We start from the raw sequence: 27,214 nt of genomic DNA, 5'->3' as shown, positions 1-27,214 counted from the left end.
ATGCAGAAGAATTACTTTGTTTTGTTTTGTCGCAAAATATGGCCGTTTCTCAATGAATTACTCATTCGACTGTCTCAATTGTCGACTGTATAATTCTGCGGTGATAATCTGAGATGGTTTTAATAGCTTACAATACAGCACTCTTTGCATCTCACCAAATACACAGGAGGACTTTATGACCATGGATATTTCATTTTAGCTGTGACGTAGAGGATTCAGGATTTACCAATGATCTTTAACTTATTGAGATTGTCCTTATAAATCTATTTTTCGTTTCCGGTCATAATTCGATACAAAAGAGACTTGTGTTTGTGTCTATCGAGCAGTGAAAGCCAAATAGTGACTCGGCTAGCGATAGCGTCCTCGGATAATTCATGAAGAACCCATTTTCCTTTCTTCAGAATTTCCCCCGTCTCATGCAAGCGTCGAATTACAGTGCTCTGATTAACATGTGACTTTTTCGCAAGTTCTACACTCGATTCAGTCGAATCTTCTTCCAATAACATTTCCAAGTCATACGAACTCATCTTTTGCGGTCGTCCGGCACGCTCTTTGTCTTTCAAGTCAAAATCGTCATGTTTAAAACGCCGAAAGCGCTCACGACATGAACTTCCAGCTATCGTCCCCTCACCATAAGTTTCGCAAATGATTCTGCTTGTTTCGGCAGCTGTTTTGCGCCGATGAAATAAAAAAGCATACAATGACGAATACGTCTTATCGACTTCCATCTTCATACGAATTAAAAATGTATGTTTCGATGAATATGACTTATTATGCATTAATTTCTATATAGGTTGACCAATACTGACATAATCTAACAAAAATGCGTCGCAACTTTCGTGTATAATTATATTAATTATTTTGTGTATAGATAATTTTCACGATGCTATTTGTACGTGAACGACGGAAACTTTTGCATATCCCTAATATTATAAGCTACTGCAATAGGACGAGAAATAGTCACGGCTAACCGCTAGTAATAACAATTATATCGATTTAACCATAAATTGATGCGAAAAGGCCATCAGTGGTCAATAATCGACGCAAAGGGATTCTTTTGCATGACAACGTGCGACCATACGTTGAGGCATAAAAGAAACGCTGTTGGAGTTCCCAAATGGCAAGTTTTCCCACACACCCAGCTTATTCTCCAGACTTGACCCCATCGGATTATCACCTTTTCCGATCGATGCAACACGCGCGCGCCGATACACTCTTCTTCAATTACAAAGAAGTCCGAAAATGCGTGGATGAATAGCTTGCTTCAAAAGACAACTCGTTCTATGGTCGCGGAATCAACTTTTGCCAGAAAGATGGGAGAAAGTAATAGAAAACGATGGAAAAGATATTTTGATTAATGTATTAATTAATTTTCTTATTAAAATAAATGCGTTTTATAAGCAAGAAAAGAAAATAGTGAAAATTTGGTTTAATATCTAATATATTTATGTCGTCCCATTCGGCTAATTGAGATACCTTTCGGACGGTTTCACCGATCGTTAATCTCGAGTGCTCGTGTGGAGCATCGCTATGTAGTTTACATACACATCCGTTTCTACGTCCGTCGAAAATTATCTTTTTACCAAAGAAATCAGATTTTAACCGGTTATGCCGTACGCTTCATGAAATTGAGTTGTTTGATGTTCACCGCGGGTGCTGTTAAAGAGATAATAAATTTATTTTTTTGAGATTACAAATTTATGCATGATATATTTAAATGTCATTAATTATTCTCTCTTGTGAGTTCTACATATACGTTCATATTTTCACGTTTCTTTGATCGCTGTTATAACAATTTCCCGTTATCATTATTATTGTCGGAATGATATAGATATATCGCTGTCATTTTATTTTTAAATCAAGAGTTCAGTTATTTTTAAAATAGAATAAATACCAATGTGTCAATTAATCTTTCAATTGAAATTTCAGTTTTTGTCGTTTTTATGATCTTCAAACCGGGAATAAATAAATATTTTCAGAGTGATCTACACTGATAGCATTTAATGGATACATTTTTTCATCCATACAAATAATTTGAGATCGCAAAGAGTCGTATTAAAATTAATCCTCACTTTAGGTGACAATTCCAACGCTATTCTTCTTTAGATCTCTCTGGTGCAAGTCACAGAAAATAAAAAAGAGACCGGCTAGACGTGCCTGGCAATGAGTTGAAAATTGAATTCATCGAGTTCCACTTCCAGACTTCCTCAGGTCAGGTCAGGTTACGTCCCGATAATTGCGCGTTCCTCGCGAAAACAGCGTCGAACTTTCTTATCGGCGGGTCTTCCGCTCGTCGATCGAAATAATTTTGCCTCCCTCCGGAATCGCCGTCGTCGATTATCCCGCGATACAGGTCGCTCGTCGGCACTCTTTTGCCAGCAAAGTCATACGACGCGCGCGCGCGCGCGCGCGCAAGGAAATGTGCGGGCGTACTTTTATTGCCTTCGTGTGCGGTGCAGCAGCACTTTCAGATAAGAGAGTTTCAACGAGGTCGTTGTCGTCGACATAACGCGCCGGGCTATAGATAATATAAGAAAGTGCGACGTTGTTCTCTGCATCTCCGGTAATAATGTCCTTAAAACAACTCGAGTCATTTGTAAAGTGACTAATGACGCTCGCATAAAGAACTGCGATATATCCTCTCCTAATATTTTCAGCTCTCCGCTTTGTCTTCGCGGCTGTACAAGTCGGATTAGGACACATTTGAGACCTCGGGAGGGTTATTAGTTGTGTTTAATGGCGACGAAGGAACCCGCAGCGAATTAATCGAGATTTCATTTTCGAGAGTTCTCGCGCGGATGGTGCGGATGATTGCGATTTTGTTGTTCTTTTAAGGGTCCTTTCGTCGCGTTTCCGCGTTCGCACGTGCGTGTGCGTAACCGCGTTACACGTTGAGAGGCAGCGGAAGCGTTAATTCGAATCGCGTGGAGATCAAATCGTTTCATCAATTCGTCGGATCTCGTGGTTACGCGACGTGTCGTTAGACCACTGCCAAGTATTAGGAGGTTGAATTAATTCTGGTCCTAGTAATAGATGGCTTTAGTAACAAGTTAACAGTTAGTACGAATATTGAAATCTGGCAACGCCGAAAGATTTGACATTTCTCTATGACATCTGACAGTTTGCACGCTATTGTTGCTGATAGTTTCATTGTTTATACGCGTCTAAAATGGATCGTATAAAATTGCATTTTCGACATTCATTATTTTTTTTTGTTTCATTTGAAAAAATCGGCTACTGAAGCTCATGAAATGGTTGTTACAACTTACGGTGGTCAAGCTCCATCCGACTGTATTCCGACTGTAAATTTTGGATTCAACGATTCAAAGTAGTAATTTCGATTTGACAAAGAATGTATTGGTCAGCTAAAAAAGTTCGCAGATTCTGAATTGCAAGCATTATTGAATGAAAACACCGTTCAAACGGAAAAACAATTGGCTGAACAACTTAACGTCGATAAATCAACAATTTCTAAATGCCTACGCATCATAGGAAAAATTCAAAAGGAAGGCAAATGGGTTCCACATGAATTGAGTGAAAGTGCCATTGCAAATCGTTTGAACATCGTCATGTCTTTGCTTGCCAAACAGAAAAAAGAGTTTTTTATGGCGAATTATAACTGGAGATGAAAAGTGGATTTATTTTGATAATCCAAAGCGAAAAAAGTCATGGGTTGATTCAGAACAATCATCAATATCGACACCAAAACAGCATTCATGGTTACAAAACAATGCTCTGTATTTGGCGAGCTATGGAAGGTGTGATGTATTGGGTCTATGCATAATTCCATAGCGAAATTCCGACAGATGTCGTAGACAGATGATCGTTAGCATTTGTTTTTCCGCTCGCACATGTGTCAAACATATGAAGTGTCGTACATTAAGTGAAAGCTGAAATTTGTGCCGACATTTTAAGAAAGTATTCATCGAGATCCGTGACGTATACGAAGTTTTATTATATTTTGAACATGGAAGGAGAAAACGTGTATTTTCGATGCATTTGTATTGCGACGCGTCGCGAACTCACAAAAAGATATGCGCCGTGTACGGAGAGAATGCCGTAAGCGAAAGTGTGTGTCGGAAGTGGTTTGCGAAATTTCGTTGCGGAGATTTTGATCTCCAAGATGCTTCTCGCTCTGGTCGGCCAATCACTACTGATGTCGATCAAATCAAGGCTTTAATCGGCTCCGACCGGCATTTGACGACTACAGAGATCGGACATAGCCTCAACATTGACCAATCAACTGTTTCGAGAAATTTACGGAAGCTTGGGATGGTAAGCAAGCTTGATGTTTGGGTGCCGCACGAACTGAGCGAAAAGAATTTAATGGACCGAATTTCAGCTTGCGATTTGCTGCTCAAACGCCGTCAAAACGAGCCATTTTTAAAGCGGATGATCATTGGCGATGAAAAGTAGATTGCCTACAACAATGCCAATCGAAAAAAGATTATGGTCGAAGCGCGGAGAGACTGCTCAGTCGGTCACAAAGGCTGGATTACACCCGAAAAAGGTCACGCTCTGTATCTGGTGGGATTGGAAAGGAATCGTCTATTATGAGCTGCTGCCACCCAACAAAACGATTGATTCGACCAAGTACTGCTCACAACTGGCCTAATTAAAGCGAGCAATCGATCAGAAGCGGCCCGAATTGGCGAACAGAAAGGGCGTTGTGTTCCACCAGGACAACGCTAGACCACACGTTTCTCTGATGACCCGGCAAAAGTTATTGCGGCTTGGGTGGGATGTTTTGGCGCACCCACCGTATAGTCCGGACCTTGCACCTTCAGACTATCACTTGTTCCGGGCGCTACAGAACAATTTGAATAATAAAACCTTCAGTTCCCTAGACGTCCTCAAAAACCACTTGGATGACTTCTTTGCCCGATGATCTCGGGACTTCTATGAAAGAGGTATAATGAAGCTCGTGGAGAGATGGTAGAAAGTCATTGAACAGAATGGAATATATTTAGTTGATTAAAATCACTTATTTTGCTAAATATTTGGCGTTTGAAATTTATTCGATTTTCGCTACGGAATTATGCATAGACCCAATACTATGAGCTTCCAAAACCGAATGAGACAGGGAGAGTGATACCAGCAACAATTAAACAAATTGAATGATGAATTGATAAATAGCATAGTAAAATAGCGATAGTCAGCAATAGACGCAAAGTGATTCTTTTGCACGATAATGTTCGTTCACATATTGTTTCAATCGTTAAACAAACATTGTTAGAGCTCGAATGGGAAATCCTTCCGCACCCAGCGTACTCTCCAGACCATCTGACCTAGCATCATCTGATTACCATCTCAATCCGATCGATGCAACACGTTCTGGCAGTTACACACTTCGATAATTGTGAAGATGTGCAAAAGTGGGTGTCTCATTGGATCGCTTCGAAGGACTGATCGTACTATCGTCGCGGAATCGCTAGGTTGCCAGAAAAATGGGAAAAATCACAGCTAACGGCGGAAAATATTTTGATTGATATTAGTTTAACCATTTCTTTAAAATGAAGATAAAAGAATTGATAAAATAAAATCGGAATTAATTCAATTTCCCAATACATATTTCCGTCCCTGAAGAGCCCGCGAACAAGCTCGATTAAAGCGCGACAAGAGCGCGAAAGCGCCAAAGGACGCCAGGAGACATCCAACGCTGCAACTCTCGTTTATCTCACCACGGGGGAGTGCACCCCGTGGATTCATAAAATTGTACCTGACCGCGTGTGTAACTGCGCAACAAATACCGACGCTTCCGGTGATATCTATTTTTACTCCCTCAGGTGCGTTTAACGTCCTAGATGCACCTCCTCGGAGGTCAGGGCACTCTCGCGTGAAAGGAGCGACTTGTTCTTGAGGGAGAAAGAGAGAGAGAGAGAGGAAAGAATCTTAAGAGATCCGAACTCAACCGTTGGATCGTCTCTTTAGATGGTCCTCTCCGTCCTCGACAAGATTTCGTTGTCGAGTACGTTGATTTTGAAATTGGAATTCGACAATGTCCTCGAGCTTTCCTCCACGTTCAAGCGATCCTCGGCGACTTTGTGCGTTGTAGCTAGCGAGATTTGTCCATTCGCAGACCCGCGGTATTCATATCACAGAAATTTGAATCCAGATCGCCGCGCAGCGTAAATATTAGCGCGGCGAACAAACGCGGGTAATTCGCGGGTTAACGAGTTGCTGCTGTCGGTCTCTTCAGCACAGCGCGATCTTACTTTAAGTACGTATTTAAATTCAGCCGCGGAGAATGCGTGTCTTCGCTGCGATATCGTCGCTGATACGGCGCTGGCGTGCACACACATCGCGCCGAAAGAGATTTTGCTTTTTTCTTCTTCCCGCCTCTCGCCCCTTCGAAATAATTCTCCGTAATTCAGCTCGCGTCTTCTCGCTCACGTCGGGCGGACGAGCGCGATGAGACGACTGAAGCCGCGCCGAAGCGCGAAAGCGTCGAACGAGACATATGTATGCGTCGGCATGAAGAGCGCTTCGCGCTGCATTACAACGCGTCGCGACGCGCGGCATAAATTATCGGTGTAACGTCACCCCTGCCCTCCCCTCTCTCTCTCTCTCTCTCTCTCTCTCTCTCTTTCTCGGCGTATCGATAGTCGGCGTCCACCCCTCGCGCTGTGAGAAATACGCGCGCGGAATCTGCTAGATCAGGCGGACGCGAGTTAATATCCGGCTCGATTCTCGCTTTAATGCGCGCTGCATTGCGCGGCCGGTCTGAAAGGCGGAAGAAAAATGGCAGGTGTCGAAGGTAACGCATATAGAGCTGTATAAATCTCGCGCGTTCCGGCTGCCTCATTGACGGCTGGGGCGACCGCCTTTCCGCTTCCGGCCGCGCTCTCTTCGACTCGACGGACGAGTTTACAGCCGTGCGACGGTCGTTCCCCGATTCCCTCAAGAAGCCCGTTGTTGATTTGATCGTGCGGTTTCGAGGATAGATCATGAGGGGAGGGAGTTCTCCCGCCGGAAAAGAAAATAACTTGCGCGCCCTCAATTTCTATCCCCCTTCATCGCCGAGCGTTTTCAAAGATTTTTCAAAGAGTAAAAGGAGGAAGAGGAGGAGGAGGAGGAGGGTGGCCGCGCACGAAAAGCTCCCGTGTTGGTATTTCGTTTGGCGTGCTTTTACGAGCTCGGGATCGTCGGGGCGGAAAGATGCGATGGATCGTTACGTCGAATCTCCTGCGAACGTCGCGAAGCACATTGGCTCCGAGTATCGCCGTCGCTCGGACATGTAACGCGTTTAAGTGACCGCGTCTCTTTTATTCGAAGGGACGAGACACTTCCGCTCGCTGGATTCTTCCTTTTCTCTCTCGTGTATACAGGGTGTCATAGACCATCTATACCACCCGATCTTTTTGTAAACGCGACATTTTAAGGAAAAATGTCTCAGACAAAAGTTGTATGGTTTCAAAGGGGACATAAAACAACTATATCATTTTGTTTACAGACATGGCGCCACTTTTGAGACATTGATCATTACTTCTCTTAAACGGAAACCTCAATTTTTTATTATATCATCTTTTTCTACTAATTAATTTGAATAACTTTTGTCTGAAATATTTTTTTGTTTGCCTAATATTTTTTGAGATATTTGAGGAAAACTTGGTAATCTTTTCTGTCTAACTTACGATATCTCGCTAACTATTTGTCGGAAGAAAAAGTGGTACTAGACTTTTTTTACTTTATTTGATCTCGAGAATATATTATCATAATAACGCCCTGACTTTTGTTAATTTGATGATTTTGAAATTTCCAAAGGTTGAAAAATCCAACGTCGGTAAATCTCGAAAGTGCCGCCATCTGTAAACAAAATGATATAGTTGTTTTATGTTCCTCTTGAAACTATAGAACTTTTGTCCGAAACATTCTTTTCCTAAAATGCTTGGTTTTCGAGATATTTTACCGGTTCGGGACTTTTTGAACATCCTGTATATTAAACGCGAAAGTTTTAGTCCCTTTTTCAGCCTTTTATAATTATTTCAAATCAAAGTATTTTCCCGCTGTCTTGTATTTTTGTAAAGTTGGTGTTGAATTTTCTAAAATGCCATTCATTACGATTCCTTGGTGTATACACAACCTTATAAATAATAGTTGATATAATGAGCGACGAAAAATTTTACATTTGACACTGCTTTCGATATGAATCCCAGCAAGGAAAAAATGCTGCTAAACTCTTTGAGCAAAAAACCCTGAAAACTAAATCACATTTCTAATATATCGTCGTTGAACGAGAAGATAGAGGCATCTCGCGATTGATTTGAACGGCGCTCCGATGCCGCGCGTGAATTCTTGAAAATTTATATGATCGTCTCAACCGTCTCGAGCCGACGGTTGAAAAGTTGGAATATTTTAGCAACGTGTCTGTCGCCCGACAGGTTTCCGAGTTGTTAAATATGTATGCGTTTTCTTGGCGGTTAAATCAAGGTAGAATTACGTCGTACAATATTATCGTGAAAAATTAATCAACTCGACCTCGCTCGCGCGATGTATTAATTATACACTTCGCCTGCCGCATCCCGCAAAATCGAAGTAATTTATCGTGCATATATAATGGCGGATCCACCGATTTAAATTTACTCGCGATCAAATATGCAACTGGAGATTGATTTTACCCGCGCACCCCACTGCCGGCGACAAATGCCGCGCGATTGTTCATTACACAAGGCAAGAATGGCGAAAATGAGTAATTATGCTCCGCGTTAAATCGTTGAATCGATAGAGAATTAATCGGCATACGCCGGTGGACGTTCCATAATGTACGATACGCGTACTTTGCACACACACATATACACACTCACGCACACATATACACCTATTCGATAGGGATTCATCGTTCGTTAACGTTAAAGTTAACGTCACCTTTCACATCGACGGTTCGCTTGGAGCAAATGAGCCCCGTGTGTGTGTATGTGTGTGTGTGTGTGTTTCCACGGCATTAGATTCTAGATTAGTGTTATTAAGTCGTCTATTATACAAGTTAATATCGCAGAGACTGGATCTACCTTAACTACTGGCAAGGGGCTTAGATTGCGTCACCACGTAAGGTAAACGCGAACGCGTCTACATTGGTAGAAACCGCAGCCGCGTGCAGTGATAGCGCAGGACAAGAGAAGCGCGGCAGATTTAATCATAACCTCAGGCTTTAGGCAATCGAGTAGACAAGGCGTATGCGCCTGTGCGCGCATATACCGGGTGCTTCAGACCACCCGGTTCACTCGATTTTTTGGTTAACGCGACATTTTAGAGAAAAATATTTCAGACAAAAGTTGTACGGCTTCAAAGGATCTATTTACTGACGTTATGAATTTGATCTTGGGATCACCTTGAAAAGTCCAGTCAAGATCAACATAAAAATTTTAAATGGATACCCCAATTTTTTATTACATCACCTTTTTCTAGCAACTAATTTGAACAACTTTTATCTGAAATATGTTTTTATTTACCTAATATTTTTTGAGATATTTCAGGAAAACTTGATAACTTTTACAATATTTAACTCACGATATCTCGCTAACTATTTGTCAGAAGAAAAAGTAGTACTAGACCTTTTTGCTCTATTTAGTCTTAAGAATATATTGTTCCAATAGCGCCCTGAATTTGGTTAATTTGATGATTTCGAAATTTCCAAAAATCAGCAAGTTAACAAAAGTGAGGGCGCTTGTAAAAATATATTCTTGAGACTAAATAGAGCAATAAAGTCTAGTACCACTTTTCCTTCTGACAAATAGTTAGCGAGATATCATGAGTTAAATATTGGAAGAGTTATCAAGTTTTCCTGAAATACCTCAAAAAATATTAGGTAAATAAAAAATATTTCAGACGAAACTTGTTCAAATTAATTGCTAGAAAAAGATGATATAATAATAAATTGGGGTATCTATTTAAGATTTTTATGTTGATCTTGACTGGACTTTTCAAGGTTATCCCAAGGTAAAATTCATAGCGTCAGGAAATAGATCCTTTGAAGCCCTACAACTTTTGACTGAAATATTTTTCTCTAAAATGTCACGTTAACGGAAAAATCAGGTGACCCAGGTAGTTTGAAACACCCGGTATATACGAAAATCAGACTTGAGATTCAGATCAGCCGATTACACCAAGGTGCAATTCATCTCTTCTCCCTTCCTCTGTTCCTAGACGCGCCTCGAGGCGAGTGCACGAGCACACGTCGTGCAAGCTCGTGATTGTAAAAATATGAGAGAGGAAGAAGAAGGGAGAATTTTCATCGAAAGGAGTCTCTGTCTCGAGCAGAGATTTTATTATTAGGATTTTATTATGCGAAAACCGGTCATCTGAGGACATTTTACCATTAAAAAAAGTTTTTAGGCTTAACTAGCACAACCCGGCACAAAATCTCGAAAATGTAAAAAAAAAATTTTTTGGCCCACTACTTTCTGCCAATTTTTTTGCAAGCTGTGCAATTTTCGGAACATGTCTTAGTCGTTTCTTGTTGTACTCGGTTAGGACAATTCAGCACAACTCGCAGAATTTGAATATCTACCACGGTTCAAAAGCTATAGTGATCTGAAAATTATTCCTAAAATTATTCATAAAAATTATTTTCTTTGAATGTTCGTACTGCGAAAACCAGCCATTTGAGGACATTTTGCAATTAGAAAAAGTTGTTGGGTTTGACTGGCACAATCCGGGACAACTTTCGAAATTTCGAAAATGTGGAAAATTTTTGTTGCGTCACCAATGTTTGCAAATTTCTTTTGCAATCTGAGTAATTTTCGATACATCTCTAAGTGGTTTTTTATTATGCTCGATTAGCACAATTCAGCATAACTTGCAGACTTGCGATAAATGCATTGTAAAAAACGTTATTCGTTAATTTGTATTTTAACTTTAACATTTTTTTCTACTAAACGAAATGAGATATCCAGTTTCTTCAAACGGCACACCGCGGCACAAATTAGTAGGAATTTACAAACAAAAATTGGGTTCATTCGGACAAAAGTGGGGGGCTGGCAAATTTTCGTTTTTATTTTTTTTCTTAAATGTTATTAAAGTTATCGGTCTCGCGTTTGCGGCACAAATTATCACAAACATAGCACAATACGGCACAATAAAGAAAAACTCAAAATTCGAAAAATGCGGGGCTACCGAAAATTTAGTTTTTCTTAATTTTCTAGTACGCTTTGAGTTACAAAGTTGCGGATTGCGGTACAATACGGCACAAACGTAGCACAATGTAGCACAATTCGAAAAAATATAAAATTTGAAAAGTGCGGGGCCAACTTCACACACGTCAAAATCATCGTCTTTAAAGGAACGAAACCAATATTTGCATATATTGTGGGACACAATATTTTCCTCAAAAAGGGAACAATGGATTTGCTCAAAATGGATTGGATTGAAAAAGATTCTTCTTTGGAATTGATTCAATTTTCAACAAATTTTTGTATTTGTTCGAAGTTATGAAAATGTGTATCCTCTAGAGTAGAGTTTACCAATCTTTTTTGTATTTCATACCCCTAAAAATTTATTAATGAACTTTCACACTTCCTACACCAGAAAAATTATTCGTATGTTTTATAGTAAAAATTAGTTGTTAGGGTTTTAAGGTAAAAAATTTAAAGTCAAAGAAGATCAATCAATTTTTTATTATACCATAAAGAATTCAGTAATGTATTATAGAATAATATGTAATATTTATAAATATTTGTCAATAAATAAAATATTAGAAAGAAAAAAATTATGAAAACTGATGCATTTAATTTATAATAACTTATTATTACATAGTATTGTTTTACAGATATTAACTATTGTTCTAATATTATAAAATTATTATCCATGGTATCAAGCTTCGCATAATGTTACGTAATGAATATATACGTACAGATACGTAAAAAATATATAATTTCGATAAAATTTTTTTTTTAATTTGATGGCAAAAATGCCGGACTATCCCAAAATTCATTTTAATCATTATTAATTACTTTTCCTCGCACCCCCAAGAATATTTTCTCGCATCCCCGGGGGGTGCGAGCACCCCCGGTTGGGAATCCTTGCTATAGAATACGTTATATCGACCATAACAAGCGATAATTGAATGGAGCAATGTCTGGAGAATACGCGGTGTGGTAAGACTTCCTGTTCCAGCTCTAATAGCGTTTGCTTCACTGATAATGCAATATGAAGCCGAGCATTGAAGTAAAGAAGGATTACTTTGCTCGTCGTTTACTCGCAATTGCTGATCGTTTTTGGTCCAATGCTCGCTTCAATTTGTATAATTGTTATCGATAACGATCAGCGGTGACAGTTTCATTCGGATTTAACAGTTCATAGTACACAACACTTTCTTGATTCCATCAAATACATAGCAATACATATCTTTGAACCGTGAATAGTGCGCCTCGAAGTGGATGTTGCTGGTTGGCCTGGATCAACCTATGATTTTTTCGCTTGGGATTATCGAAATAGATCCATTTTTCATCCCCAGTAACAATTTCATACAAAAAAACTCTTGAATCGTCTAAACCAATATTATTCACACGTCTTAATTGATAAAACATCACCATAAGTTTTTATCAGTAATTCTATGTCCTTTAGCCGCCGTTTTCTCCTGATTGAGAAACAAAAGCGATGTCGAGAATGCTCTTTAGGAAATTCCATTTTTAAGATGATATTAACATGATTTTTATTGCGTCTATTGTCAATAAATGACTAAATATCATGAATCAATATTACAGCATTAAGAAACAATAGCTGTGAATGCCTGAATGAAGTTGAAATGCACTTCGACAAAACTGACATTAGTGCCATCTCTTGCAAAACCCTCAAAATCGCACTCCTAATAATATTTGCTCAAGCTCCGAAAGAGTTGTCGCGAATGCGTAACAAAGTCATTTCTCCGCATCAAAAGGAAATTCATCCGCATTGCGTCGGGCAGAGTGGATTAAGAGGAAAGGAAGTGATCGCGAAATCGAGTCGGACGGTGGAAGAGCTTTGTGTACGTGGTCCAACTTTGAAAAAAGAGCCGGATGTAGAGATGGCTGCGAAGCCCGGGGGTCTAAAATCCCTATGGTAAAAAAAATCGCGACGGCTAGACGAATGGAATGAAAAATTCCGCCTGCCGTGTGCGTCGCCGTTGACCTCGTCGCCGTCGTCATCGTCGTTGGCAGATAATGACCACTGCAGGGCGCGCTTCCTGCCGGCTTCGCCGTTCCGGGATATAATTTCCCGCGCACTTCTGCAATATTCATCCAGACGCTCGCGAGTGGCGTAACGACATCAGGATCGAACCGCACCGCAGGACGAAGTCGTAGGTGGAATTAGCTGCCGATTAATAAAGCGAGACTCCGCGTTAGCACTTTGAGACCGCTAAGAGCGCTGAGCGATTATACGTCGCGTTTCACACCGATGGTGTGTCGCACGAAGCCGAAGGAGATTCGCTTATTAATTGCAGAGCGCGACACATCTGCCGATTTCCTTGCCGTGTCGTGGTGCGCGAGTCAGCTGGGAATGAGGCACCGTGTTTAGCGTCCTAAACGTCCCTTTGAGAAATACCCGCGTCTGATGTCAGTTGTTTAAAGCTCGCCCGGGTTCCTTTGCATGCAAAGCCCGGGCTCGTTCTCACGTGCTGCTTTCAATTTTTATGCGAGTGTGAGAGTATTAGATATAACCTAATTACACATGTCCTTTGTCTCCTCGCATTCCTTAGACGCGGTAAAAATTTCGTTACGCTTCTTTTGCACGGCTGAGGCGGTTGGTAAGGAAGATAGCGTTAAAAGTAACGTCAAGAATAAGAAACGAGGGATAAGAGGATGCTTTAGGTGCAGATCCTACGATATAATTAATTTTAAATGAAGAAGCGGAATTTTCAACGAAGGATTTTTCAAATAGAGTTCTCAAATGAAATAAACATACGCGATGAAAGGACGGGAGATTGTATGAACTTTATCAATATCTCGCAATGGTATTTCCTGTTGCGCTATGTATTATATAGCGATAAAAAATGCAATTTGTCTTCTGGCGTATACGTCTTAAAAATCTTAAAAGTTGAGAGTCATTAATTACTCTTATAAATTCTTCTCAGGCGAATTGCTATCAAAAAAGCTCACTTTCTCCGTAGTCCTTATTCTATTCTTTTCGCAGAAAATACGACTATCGAAAGGTCAGGCGGGAGTAATTAACATTCATAGCACTGGTATTGCATCTAGATGTTATTCAAGGAAAACTTGACGAATATACAGGGTGTCCGGGATGTTTTAGAAACGAAAAATTGAAGATTAATCAGATCTAACTGAGAAGAAGTCAAGTACCATTTTGCAAAAATCGCAATAGTTATTAATGATTGAAAATGACCACATTTAGAAACTCTTTTAATTGATAACTTAAAAATTTGCGTACTTATTTGCGAAATGATTTCTTTCTTCAGAATGACCTAATCTACAATTATATGACGGCTGTTATGCTTAGTGACAGGTTTAAGATTCAGGATTCAAAATTCAATATACTTATATTTGTCGCTAGACACAATAGCCGTCATATAATTATAAATTAATTTATTTTGAACAAAAAAGTCCTTTACCATTACGCAAATTTTCAAGTTATCAATTAAAAGAGCTTCTATGTTGTCATTTTCAATCATTAATAATTTAATAACTATTGTGATTTTTGCAAAATAGTACTTGACTTTTCTTTGCAGTTTGATCTGATTAATCTTCACAATTTTCCGTTTTCAAAAAATCCCGGACACCCCGTATATATATATATATAAGATGTGTATATATATCAGTCTCGTTGTGTTTGTCTCTCTAAATTCACTCGATCGTAAATATTCCGTGTTTAATATGTCCGCGACTTCTAATATTATCTCCAACTGTGTAATCCTGCGAGAAATAATAAACCAGCTGAATTATCGGCGACGTCGAAATCGGAAGAAGGCTCTCGTTATTATTTCTGCTATTTTAATTTCACTTTACACGTGCTTGAAGCTGAGAAGCCAACGACGACCTGCGATATCACTGCGATGTTGCGAGCCTAGACTGCCGCCATAAACTCATTTCCGCCGCTCGACCGAGAACAATCGACATTTTCTATCGTGACATTTCTCATTTTGCCGATTATCAAAAGCGCGTGGGAGTCCCAGCTTCTCAATGAATTCCATTGAAAGCTGCCACGAGCTTCAGAAACGACGATATCGACGATTACATCAAGCCGTTCTTGGCCAAAGTGAAGACTCAATAACACCAACTGCGTCACACGGTGCGACGCGACGCGACACTGAGCGAGTGGGACGGACGGCGCGTGGTCGAAAGCGGCCAGCTGACTGAGCGGTAGTGGGGGAAGGCCCGCGTGTAACACGTGTTGCATAAGACTGTCAGCTGGCCGCTCGAGCACGTGATGGGCCGTTACAACAAATGGGGCTTTAAACACAGCGCGCGGCGCGCGAGCGTGAGCACGTCGAAACTTTGAAAAATCGTAACTCAGGAACGAATCGGCTTAGAGATACGAAACGAAGTGCAATCTTCTCGGTATATGATCCTGCACACATCTGTATTGGGATTTTCCTTGTTATCTTGGAGGATAACCGCGAGCAGCGGGATAGATTTAAGCTGGGAAAATTTCCATGGATTCTCTCTCTCTCTCTCTCTCTCTCTCTCTCTTTTATTCGCGATAGAACCGTTTGTTGCATGCCCATATGTGAAATGTCTGTCGTTTCTGTATTCGAATACGTGCACGGCGGCATTTGCAGCTAACAGCGGAATTTAGTAGAACGTCAAAGCAAATTGCTGCAAACGAGAGAGAAAAAGAAACAATGGAAAACGATGAACTGGCGATCGTGCGATCGTATGACGGCTATTGTGCAGTGAAAAATGAATTCTCTGAAATATCAGCCATTCCACGGAGAGAAACTATTACTATTATTGTTATTCGTTGTTATGTATAATTTAATTCTCGGTACTTTCACGATTCACATGGTACGCGCTATTCTTTATTTTCACGTTCATGGCGTTAGACGATGAATTTTATTTCAAGTTGCAGGAGAGTATCGTCGTTTTTCCGTTTACTGTTTGATCCGACGGCCTCGCCCGGATGTTTGTTACGTAATGCTTCATATCGGTACGATCATGCGCGAATTATTCCCACTTATAATCGGAAACCGTGTTATCGGATTATATACTTTTTTTATGTAAATGTTACGTGAATTACCTGCGAATAATACGAGGATCGCTTTACGGCCACAGCGATGTGTGCAGATGCGCGACGCGATAATGGAAAAAAATTTTAAGAGAGTTGAAAGGTTCCGTGATTTACGCACAAGCGACATATTTCCTGAGTCCTGTTTAAAAATTTATTCTACGCCGATGTGTGAAAAAAATGAAACGCCATTGAAGATCTTTCTACGTGTCACGTACGACTCATTCGATACGATATTCTCTTTCGGATCGAGGTGAAACTGTGTCAATGCAAGTTTGCGAAATGGAGTATAACGACGTTGTATTTCCCTTACTTTATATTTCTCTATTGCCATTTTCAATAATATCTGACGCGCGTGCGCGCAAACATATACGATATCCGTGGCGGATAATAAATATTTTCGTTCATTCAACGAGTATTCGACAAATATTTACCGCAAAATAAAACGCGCGCCGCGGTATGTTTCTCTTCATGAAAAAAAAAAAAGAAAAAAAATGAAATTTCGCGGGAACACACCTGGAGAGTTAATCAAGCAGCAATCGCGCTTTTTGGCGATGTTTTGCGAATACTTCTTGCATGTCAGCGCGATTTGTTCGAGTTTGCACTTTTTGTCGCGGTCCAAACATTTGTCATAGCGGGGCGCTGAGCTTTCTCTCTCTCTCTCTCTCTCTCTCTCTCTCGAAAAAAAAAAAAATTACTTGACCAAGTTGATCGGCGAGTAATCGTTCCTCGTAGCCGATTCGGGCCCACTGTCGAAGAATCTGTCTCTCTCATTCTGTCTTCGCGGACAAAGCGAAGGGGATTCATCGTGCGTGGTTGGCGAACCGCGACAAATATGTCTCGTCGCGATGGTACGGTCAACACGGTTCCGCGTTTACAAGCTCGCTCGTATCTTCTCCGCTTTGTAGCCTCGGCTGCAATATTGGTAACACCGTTAGATTCAGTCAGATACGCCGCGCTCTAAACGCCAGACCGCAGTATCGCTCCGTTATACTAAGCATTAGGCTAATATTTGCATATTACCCACATGAGGTTACCGATGATGCATCATCCCCTAATTTGCCACTCATCGATTGTACGCATATAACGCGCACTAACGCGCTACGTATGCGCGCCGCGCTATATCATCGTCCTTTGTGTGCGCGTCCCCGCGCGTTTGCGTTTAGTCGATCGACTACGTCATCGCAAGAATAACAATTTGTCTATATTCACGCGCGCTTTCTCACGCGAGCAAACTAATGAGAGTAAACGCGCGACAACGGGCAAGAAAAACGGCGCGAGCGAGCGAGAGAGAGAGAGAGAGAGAGAGAGAGAGAGAGGGACACGCGTGCGACATATATATAGCTGGGGGTATCAATTCGCGAATAATCCGGTTTAATTGCGCCGTAAAATAACACGCGTACGAAAAATACATATCCCCCCCTATCCCCTTCGCTCGAACGGAATTATTGTATAATCGATGATACGCGTCACGGTCGCTATCGTGCAGCACTGCGTGGTGTTGCGCGAACGCGCACTAAAACGTTATCATCTGTTGCGGGCACGCTTAAAACCATTACTTGTCGTCGCATTCTCGCGTATTTATCGCTCGTGTATTTATCGCGCGTACACACCGCGCGATTATCGCAGCGGAAACGCGTCGCACTTACCGCATCGGCGAGACGAATATTTTACGTCTCTCATTGTCCTCGAATCCTTCTCTCTTTCTCTCTCTCTCTCTCTCTCTCTCTCTCTCTCTCGCGACGCGCCGTGTCTGTTTAGGAGGATCGAGAGAGAAGGAAAGAGTAGCGGGATTGAAAATAACAAACATGTTTTTTCACATGTACCGATAGAGACACATGTATAAATTCCCCGTCGCTCCGCGTTCACCAAGCGCACGTTCTGTCCCTATAATCAAAGTGAATAGCGTGTCCTCGTTTCTCTGACGCGGCCTCTCCCGTGATGATGAACTCGGGATCGTTGATTTTTTCCCCGACGGAAACGTACACGCTATCGCGATACCTGCGGTTTCCGCGCGTAATTGCGACGGCGCCCGGCGCCTCTAACGGACGCTTGCTATTGCTGATTATAAAATGTCCGCGCGTCATTTATGGCCGCGCGCGAGGGAATTCCCGGGGAACGCCGAACTCATCAAGCGCGCTTCAAATCCTTCGATACGCTGCAAACGATATATACGTTAGCGGGGGATACGATTTAATTGTAATTATAAAGCGTCGATTGTGTTGACATCATAATTAAAGGCATCTATTAACATTATTACGGCGCCGGCACAACGCCCGCCGCCCGCGCGCATAGTTACGTGTCACAGCACGCATCGGAATAATTGGCTCTCGATGTTCGGCACCATTGAAATTGGTATACACGCACGAACGATAATGTAATTAATCGACTACGCTAGAGCAAAACCGACCGAATTATCAATTTAAAAGAGTGCGAGAGCGCTTTCTCATTTCGGCGGAATAATTGCACGCGCGTTTCGTCGCGACGATAAATTGCTACCGTGCATTTTAATTGTTGCCGCGTGATACAAAATTTGATGTTAAACGACGGCTATTAAATTACAAACGACGACCGAGCGCAAGCTGATCGATGGCTGCGTTTATCGAAAGTTCCTTGGAAATTCCCACTCGCGCTCATCGATCAGCATTTACTATCGGAGACGTGAAGCAACGCACGTAATAGGAAGGATAACATTTTTATCGTCGACACAGAGATAAGTTCATTCGTCTGGCTTTGGATATTCGGGGGTTGCGAGAAGAAAATACGAGCGGAAGAATGATCGGAGATTTCAGAATTGTCGTAATTAACTGTCGACCGGCCAGTAAAAAAGAAACATAAGTTTGCGCTTGGCGACACATGTGCGCGCGTGATTCCTCTGACATGTCTGCGACAAAAAGCCCACCGTGGCCACGGCGTCCTAAATATTCAATGGCATTGAAGATATTAACGAAAAAAAAAGAAAGAAAAAACAGGATCGTAATACTTTACGACGTAACAAATGGTCCCTCCGACAATGATCGCGCGATGAGACGCTGCAATAAAAGGGGTGCGCGCTTGTGAAACTCCTCGCTTTCGTCGTTTTTATTACCGAGTTATAAATTGACCCGTGCGAGATAAGAGATCGGTGACATACAATTTTTTCCTCCTCTTCCACCAACTCTCCGCGGACAAACTATCGAGTTCGCGTGGACAGGTTAAAATAGCGCGTGTTACAGGCGGGAGCAACGAAGCACCGAAGGAGGAACGGCACCTAATGAATATAAAAGAGGGATAATGTATTCCGAAGCGCTCATGCTCGATCTTCTGAATTTCGCGAGAATCATGACGCATTAATGCGTCTAATTGCTTTAAGAGTTATTGCGGCCATCCGCCTCGAATTCATCACGATCTTTCTTTCTTCTTTTCTCACCGACGCACAGTAGGCCGAAAGCGGTAAAAAGCTGGACAAAAATCGAAACTTCGTGTAAATGAAAAAATACGTTTTTATAAAGGATTTCTGAGGTCGCTGAATTTGAATTTGATTTAAAAAATGTCCATTGAATATCCACTCTCGGTACTACCAGGATCAATGACGTGGACGTGGCGAGGATTTGATTCTTTTGAGTCTATGTGTGTGTGTACGCATGTGTATGTGTGTATGTATATAGTTTGTTCTTGAATAACTAAAAAGAATTTGCTGTAGAAGTGTGCGAATCAAGAATTTTTATATCGAATCGAATCGAATCTCATTTTTTAAATCCGAATTCGAATCGAATCGAATCGAATGAAATCGAATCGAATCATGAGTATTAAACATGCAAATAATGATGAAAGATTTTAATATAAACGGGAATATTGATATTGTAATATCATCTTAAAGTAAAATATATATTTAAATATTTAAAGTAATTTATAATTAAATTATTAATTATAAGTTAAGTTAATTATAAGTTAAGGGTTTAAACATATAGAACCAGATGGCCCGTTTTGTAGCTAATGCGCGCAAACGCTAATGTACTTGATTCGTATTTGAATTTTCGCGATTCGAAATTTTCGAATTATTCGGATTCGAATCATAGGGATTCGGATTCGAATTGAATCGAATTACATTAGATTCGATATGATTAGATTCGAATTCGAATAGTTCGCATATCTCTAATTTGCTGTAAATTCGTCAGGATCTGGTAGTTCTGGCCATATTCAGTAGTTGGCGTTGCCTCTCTTCGTCGCTCTTGAAATCCTGAAAATTTAAACTCGTCTCAAAGGGAATTGACTTTTATGAAGTATCGGATAAATAGAAAAACAAGGTTTTTTAATAATAAAGCGAAATCTTTTATTTGCTGAAAAACGTTAATAATTTTATTTGCCGAGCCGCTCATTTTATATACCATGCCGCTTTCTTAATTATAACTAACAAAATGCACATTATCGCCAAATTGAAGGATGTTGAATATTCCAAATATATTACAAGAAAAATGATAAATGTCCTTTTCATTATGTTTCACATTAAAAGACCAAAATTTTTTTCAAAATATGAACACATAAGTTATAACTTTATGTATTAAGAATACTTCGTTATATTGAAAATATTGTTAAATGTTAATCTCACGACATTTAATTATCAAATACACACATATATATTCTATATAAGATACCATGTAAGAGTTACAGAATTTGAGTTTTGATCTACGTTGACAATACTAAATGAAAAGAAGAACATCATGGAAGACGTTATGCTTACACAAAGTATTACTTTAACCCTTTTAGTGCCAACGACGATATATCATTGCGCGTGCGATGGCGCCTTACTATTCGTATCGTGAGAGAACTCTGTTTTAAAATAAATTTATAAAACATTATAAATGGTTGAATTTCTCTTCAGAAGTCCTGTGTGAGATGTTCTACGAATTGAAAAAATTGTTTATGGGCTTAACTTTCTGTTATATTCCGCGATGCTCCTGATGCTTGCTGCGCATCATGGGACTATCATTTAGTTTTGTGTTTTGATATTAGTAATCTTGTTACAAATAATTGAAGATGCAGTATTTATGCTTTATACTGTGTTCTACACTCAACTATGACCAAACGACGATTCTTCTTAGTTGCAAATACTGTTTATAAGAAATAACTGATTTTTCCATTTTCCTAATGATTTTGAATAAACATTATTAGTACGATTTCCAACAAATATTGAAATACATTTGGCATTAATTTATTCTCCCTTTATTTCGTAATATGTTCCTTTTGAATTTGGTAAATATTATTCTTACTTTTATGTTTATACTTTTTTTCTCAAACCTTACTAAATTATATCAACTTGGTTCGGTATTTTTCGCTTAGGCACAATTCTTTCGTTCGGCACTAAAAGGGTTAAGAAGTAAAGAAAACAAAAATATATCGCAAAACAAATTTGGAAATAAGTGCAAAAATAGATTTTTCTCCAGCACTTGGCCCACTATGCGATTATGTAACGTGCTCGTTTCGGTAAAATACAACGGGAGCGCGAGCAAGTGAGAGACGACGCATCGGTAGGAATCTTGAGCGTGCACACGATACTCGCGGTGCGGGCGATAATTATACGATACCCGAAGCTAAATCGCACACGCGCAGTATGCAAAAACCCAGCGTCGCGAGTGCATCCGTTAGGTCGTCGCGTATCGACGCTCTGCTCGCTTCTTCAATTTCTAATGTAATCTAAGCGCGTCCGGGCACTCCCCGCGCTGAAATGTTCAACCACGTTATATAATATTCACAAAGTAGTGTTAGCCGTAATTTTCTGCTCCACCGCGATGCTTCCGTAACGGCCGCATCTTAGCTAATGCATGCAATTTCCCGTACCGCGTGTGGCGTCGGTGTGGAGTTGTAAAATACGCCGATACGACGGGGTGACACGGCTCGCGAAATAACCGTGCGAGCGTGCGCGAAATTAAAAGTAACTTGTCGCCGAAATAATTGCTCGTTGTGCGTTTCGTTACTTTAATAGCGCCGCGGAAGTAACGGGCGACAGCGAGCTGCCGTAATGGAGACGGTTAAAAGCGCGACAATATTCCTCAGAGCATTTCTTAATTAACCGGGATCATTTTTGAACGGGGAACGAACGAACCTTTGCCGCGTGTTCTCGGGACGCGCGTTATTTCGCATCTTGCGCACCAGAGCGAGAGGCTCTGTTGTTGCTGTTTTGCGTTTTCACGCTATTTCGAATTTGCATAATTATGATTTGCATAAAGTACCAGCGGGCAGCGCGTCTGCGGGGTACGAAGACTGCGTAAAGCTACGCGTGTATTCGCACGCGCAAAGTAAATAATATCTGACAAGTAGCGTGTGGGGTTCACGATATACTCCGCTGAACGCTAATGAGTTAACAATCGCGACAAATTTTTCTCCGTCCTGGCGCGCTGTGGAAAACGTAAACGCTGGAAACGTAAGTGCCCGTGCGTGCCTTCTTCTAATCCACGAAAATGGCGGTTCGCCACTTCCTCGCAGCAAAATCAGCAACTAAAATCGTGTGATATAGTACACAGTGTCCCGAAAGTCACCGTGCGTTTTATCGAAGTACGCTAGACACCTCACTAATGCGTTTTTCGTAGTGTCGTTTCGCTTCACACAAAATCACATCAGCATTGTAAGCGCGAAGTGAGGCGTGAGATTTTCACGAATGCTTTCAACGTATGCACTTTACATTGACATTCCCTGGTATCTCGGAACTGCGTCGCGGAACGCAACTTTTGTAATTTAAACTGCGAATTTTGCTGACGAAACGCAGTAAATATTATTTTTCGACAATGCTACATTTCGACTCCTTGTCTACACCTACATTTCTGTGTGATATCACTTTATTAACCAATGTTTACGGAAATAGAAATAAAACAACGCAAGAATATTCGATATGAGACGAATATTGATACTATATGCTCATTCCTCGTTCTAATACCGGCAGCAGGCTTGTGACCTTTTTATACGATAGCTAACAATATAATGCGCATACGTCGGATATTCGATTCCAAGGAACGACATATTATAGAGGAGGCCTAAAAATGGTGATGAATGTGTTACGAGAAATTTCAGAGCATTGAATGAAAAGGAGTGTTCTGTATATTTAACAAATTTCATATATATGCAACTTTTATCATAAACACGCGGAATTAATAAATATAACAAGAATATATTAAAATGTAGATTTATTGAAATCTCAGCCTAAAACACGATATGAAAATCCGCAGCAAGATGATTACCTTTAGAAACACGATGCAAAAAGAAAGAAAGAGATGTCATGGTTGAAAACTTGAAAATTATTAGATATAAATTTTCTTTCTATCTAATAAACATCATTACAAATCTGATAAGCCAATAGTAATATTAAAACAAACTCTTAATTTTCCATTCAATAAAGTGTCACGTTATATATTTTTACTCAATGGTAATATAACATGTTGCAATATTAATGTAACGTTTCTGTTAAACTACCATTTGATATCAGTATGCATAATTATATATATCCATAACTGGTAGAATGCTGTTATATAAATACGATGAAAACAAATATGCGCCACCTTTTGTGGAAATTCTTTATTATAATTTTATAAATCTATGCTATCTTTTTTAACAAAATTAATTTTTCTAGATATATGTAATTATATACGGTTAAATTAATACTATTATATCTAAGACTGAATGGGGACCCACATTTTTCATTGCAGAATTAGATTGTACGTGAAATTTTTATTGAAACAATTTTTTTCATTCGTGATAGATAGCATTGCACTGCCTTTTATAATAAGCCATAGTTCGCCATACACCCACAGTGGCGCGTCGAGCAGTTCTCTCTTCGATTCGGGTTCCAATTTGAGATTTGAACGTTACCACCCACCCTACCCCGAGAGGATGGGGGGGGGAATAACTTTTATTATGTTCTTTAAAAATATTGAACAGGTATTTTTTATTTCTCAATCCAATGATCATTTCTGGAGAATTGCGGAAAATATAATTTTTTGCGATTACAGTGCCATCTATCACGAATAAAAAAAAAAGTTTCGGACAAAATTTACGTAATTTGTGGCGTAGAATCCGTATCTGCAATAAAAAATGGGGGCTTCTATTTAAGATTTCAAAGTTGCCCCCAACCCTCACCCCCAGGGGGTGGGGTGGGAGGTCGAGTTTGGTATCATTGGATGTCCCCCTTCGAGACTAACAATTTTCATGAACCACTCTTTTTTATCCAATGCATAGTTCTCGAGATATTTCAATGTCTTCAGATAAATCGTGCACCCTGTATATTGTTAAATGCAATGTTATAATATTGATGTAATATCACTATTATAATTTGTATTTACTGAATATGTACGGAGTATGTAAATATCAACATGTACAAGTATTTTATATTACTTTAAAAATATCACACGTATAATATAATATTTTTCTATCTTATTATATAAAACTCAAATTTTTATGATACATTCGCCATGTAAGCAGAATATATGTTTATAACATCATACGTCACGTTTACATTCGTTATATAATCATTCTCGAATTCTTCCCTATGTACCGGTCTTAACATTCCTCAGAGCAAATTGGGTGCGAGCATGTGTGTGCATGTATGCGGGTATACACAGATATACGCGCGAGCGCGCGTATGTAAGAATATATAGAAGATATAGAATTAGTGCAAATAGATGTCCAGGAATAAAAATACAATTTAAAAAAGGTTAAAAATATAATTTTAGAAAAAGATACGACAAGGGATATTTACTATACACGGATATTGTGTGTATGTGTTCGTTTAATATATATATGATTGAGCATATATGTTGATCATATTGTATCTACTTATTCCGTTCCTGCTCCTGTTTGAATTTCTTCTAGCAGCCATTCTTATTACACACATGGTCGTAATTGCCAATGTGTTTTCATACAACGTCACGTATCAAGTGTTGTTTAATTTAGTTAGATATGTAATTGCAATCGTTGCAGATGCATGTGCGATATCCTTTGATCTTCTCAGAGATGATGTGTCAACTCTCTCTTCCTATCGAAACCTGGGTTGCAAATTTTGCACTGCTGAGGCACATTTACGCGCTTTTCAATGCTGCTCCCTCTTTTGGAATGTTTGCCGCATGGGTCGTTCTCGAAAGACTTCCACGGGTTCGCACTTTTGTTTTTCTTCTGATTGACAGGACGATTGTATGTGTGTCTTCAGATCCGTCTACTATTTATACTTCATGTTACAGACAGGCTCAGTACACTTTTAGTCATAATTGTCCGTGTGATTTCGTACATTGTGTCTTCGCAAGTTATTGTCTTTGTTAAATACGTAGTTAACCATAGCGGCAGTTGCAGATGGATTGTTTGTAAAGATCTATGAGGTATTTTTTCCACTTTTGCTTAGAAAGAGTCATTCCGTTGCAGATTTTGCATTTCTGAGGTATATTTAGGGGCTTCTCAATGCTGGGGCTTCTTCCGAAATGTTTGCCGTACAGGTCACTCTCTGAGGACAGCCTTGGGTCCTCAATACTGCTTTTCTTTTATTTGTCAGAGTGAACGCATCGTACGTATTGTCTTAGTTACTCCTAATCTTTTCTCACCCAGTTACAGCCAGTCTCACTACATACTTAATTTTTATTATTCATGTGCTTTATTATAAAATGCCTTTGCATGTCTCGCAGTACGTTCGTTTCGTAATTGCATGTTTTCTCTTCACATATGTACACGGAATGGTGGTGAACCGTCATTGAGTGATCTATTAACATATGTTTATTACGGAAAATTAGACCACAGATTCTGCAATGTCTAGAAACTTTGTGCTTTTCATTTTTCGTTCTGCTGAAAAGTTTGCCGTATAGATTACTCACTGAGGACGGTCCCGGTTCCATAGTATTGCTTTCCTTCTTATTTTTATGGTTATATGTCATGTGAATCATCAAAGTATACTTATCTTTATACATCTTGTTACAGCCGGGCTTAGTACACTTGTAGCTGCGGTTCCTCGGTTTTTCTTTATGTGTGCTTCCTCGTGTCTTTTTAAGTTTGCCTTATATTTGGTTTTGTAGTTGCAATATTTACATTTGTAGAAGTGATATTTGTGGTCCTTCTCGTAGTGATCATACAACTCATGTATTTCGCGAAAGTATTGTTTGCAAATTTTGCATTGTTTCGGAATTTTGAAGTACTTTTTAGTGCTGCTCTCCTTGGTGGAATGTTTGCCGCACAAATTACTCTTCAAGTACGGTCCTGGCTGCATAATATTGGTTCTTTCTTGTTTGTTAGGTTGAAGACGTTGTATGCGGCTCTTCAGTGGCATATCATCCTGCAAATTATAAACAAAGTTATAGCCTTACTAAGGACACGTGTAAACGTTCTTGCGCTTTCATATAATGTAATTTTACAAGATTACCAAATCGCTGCTTTGGTAGTTGCAATTGCTCCATTTATATGTATTATTAAGTCTAGAGATCTCGTCGATATCTGTCATATCCATCTTCAGACAGAAGTTTTGTTTGCAGATATTACGTCGATAAAATACACTTATACTTTTCAATGTTTCTTCCTTTTTCTAACGTTTGTCGCACGGATCGCCTTCTAAAGACTGTTCCGGTTTCTCTTTATCGATTCACTATTAATTGACATTCTGTTCTTTTCAATTTGCTTGGTGCAATAATTTGTCTGCGTAACCGCAAAACTTTATTTCTTTTCTTCGACTAATTGCTGATATCTGAAAGAGACACGTTTCGATATGTATTCTGTGTGTTCGACGAGCGACTGTTTGAAATTATTGGTACTCACATGATATCGACAATATCCGAAAGCGAGATATATCAGGCAAACAGAAAAGGTCACGTCAAGACGACTGTGAATAGAGTTTGAACACTTTCTTCATGAAGAAGACACGTAAAGTAATCGTTGCGAGGCCCAATCACGTACTTATGCGCGGTGATCGGTTATGATAAGAATCAAAGTACGTCATAGTTGTCGAGCGCTTTCTGGTAGCAGAACCATCGAAGACCAATCTGTTCGAAAAAACGAACTGTTTACATTGCTTAGATAGGCAGAATATTCAAAAGGAATATAACTCATTTATGTATTGTTA

General features: G+C 39.9%; 2 protein-coding genes across 2 annotated transcripts in view; one reads left to right on the top strand and one right to left on the bottom strand.

The window, feature by feature from the left end:
• Window positions 1-27,214, top strand: part of LOC105186685 (somatostatin receptor type 2) — a 161,428-nt gene that overhangs the window by 43,239 nt on the left and 90,975 nt on the right. The window lies entirely within an intron of this gene.
• On the bottom strand, window positions 24,598-27,164 carry LOC105188857 (zinc finger Y-chromosomal protein 2). Its single transcript, XM_011150534.2, has 2 exons — window positions 26,522-27,164; window positions 24,598-26,434 (listed from the first exon to the last, which is right to left on the bottom strand). The coding sequence occupies exons 1-2, from the start codon at window positions 26,603-26,605 to the stop codon at window positions 26,048-26,050; spliced, it is 471 nt and encodes a 156-aa protein (XP_011148836.1). The 5' UTR covers window positions 26,606-27,164; the 3' UTR covers window positions 24,598-26,047.

This window comes from Harpegnathos saltator, unplaced genomic scaffold (genome assembly GCF_003227715.2).
Source record: "Harpegnathos saltator strain DR-91 unplaced genomic scaffold, Hsal_v8.6 scaffold677, whole genome shotgun sequence".
NCBI lineage: Eukaryota > Metazoa > Arthropoda > Insecta > Hymenoptera > Formicidae > Harpegnathos > Harpegnathos saltator.
This window is presented reverse-complemented; position numbering and strand designations above follow the sequence as displayed.

Excerpts from the sequence above, each read along its gene's own strand:
- LOC105188857 (XM_011150534.2), bottom strand. The coding sequence starts at position 26,605 with ATGGATATGACAGATATCGACGAGATCTCTAGACTTAATAATACATAT. Across the intron at positions 26,435-26,521 it reads ACTACCAAAGCAGCGATTTG|GATGATATGCCACTGAAGAG; the intron begins GTAATCTTGTAA and ends TATAATTTGCAG.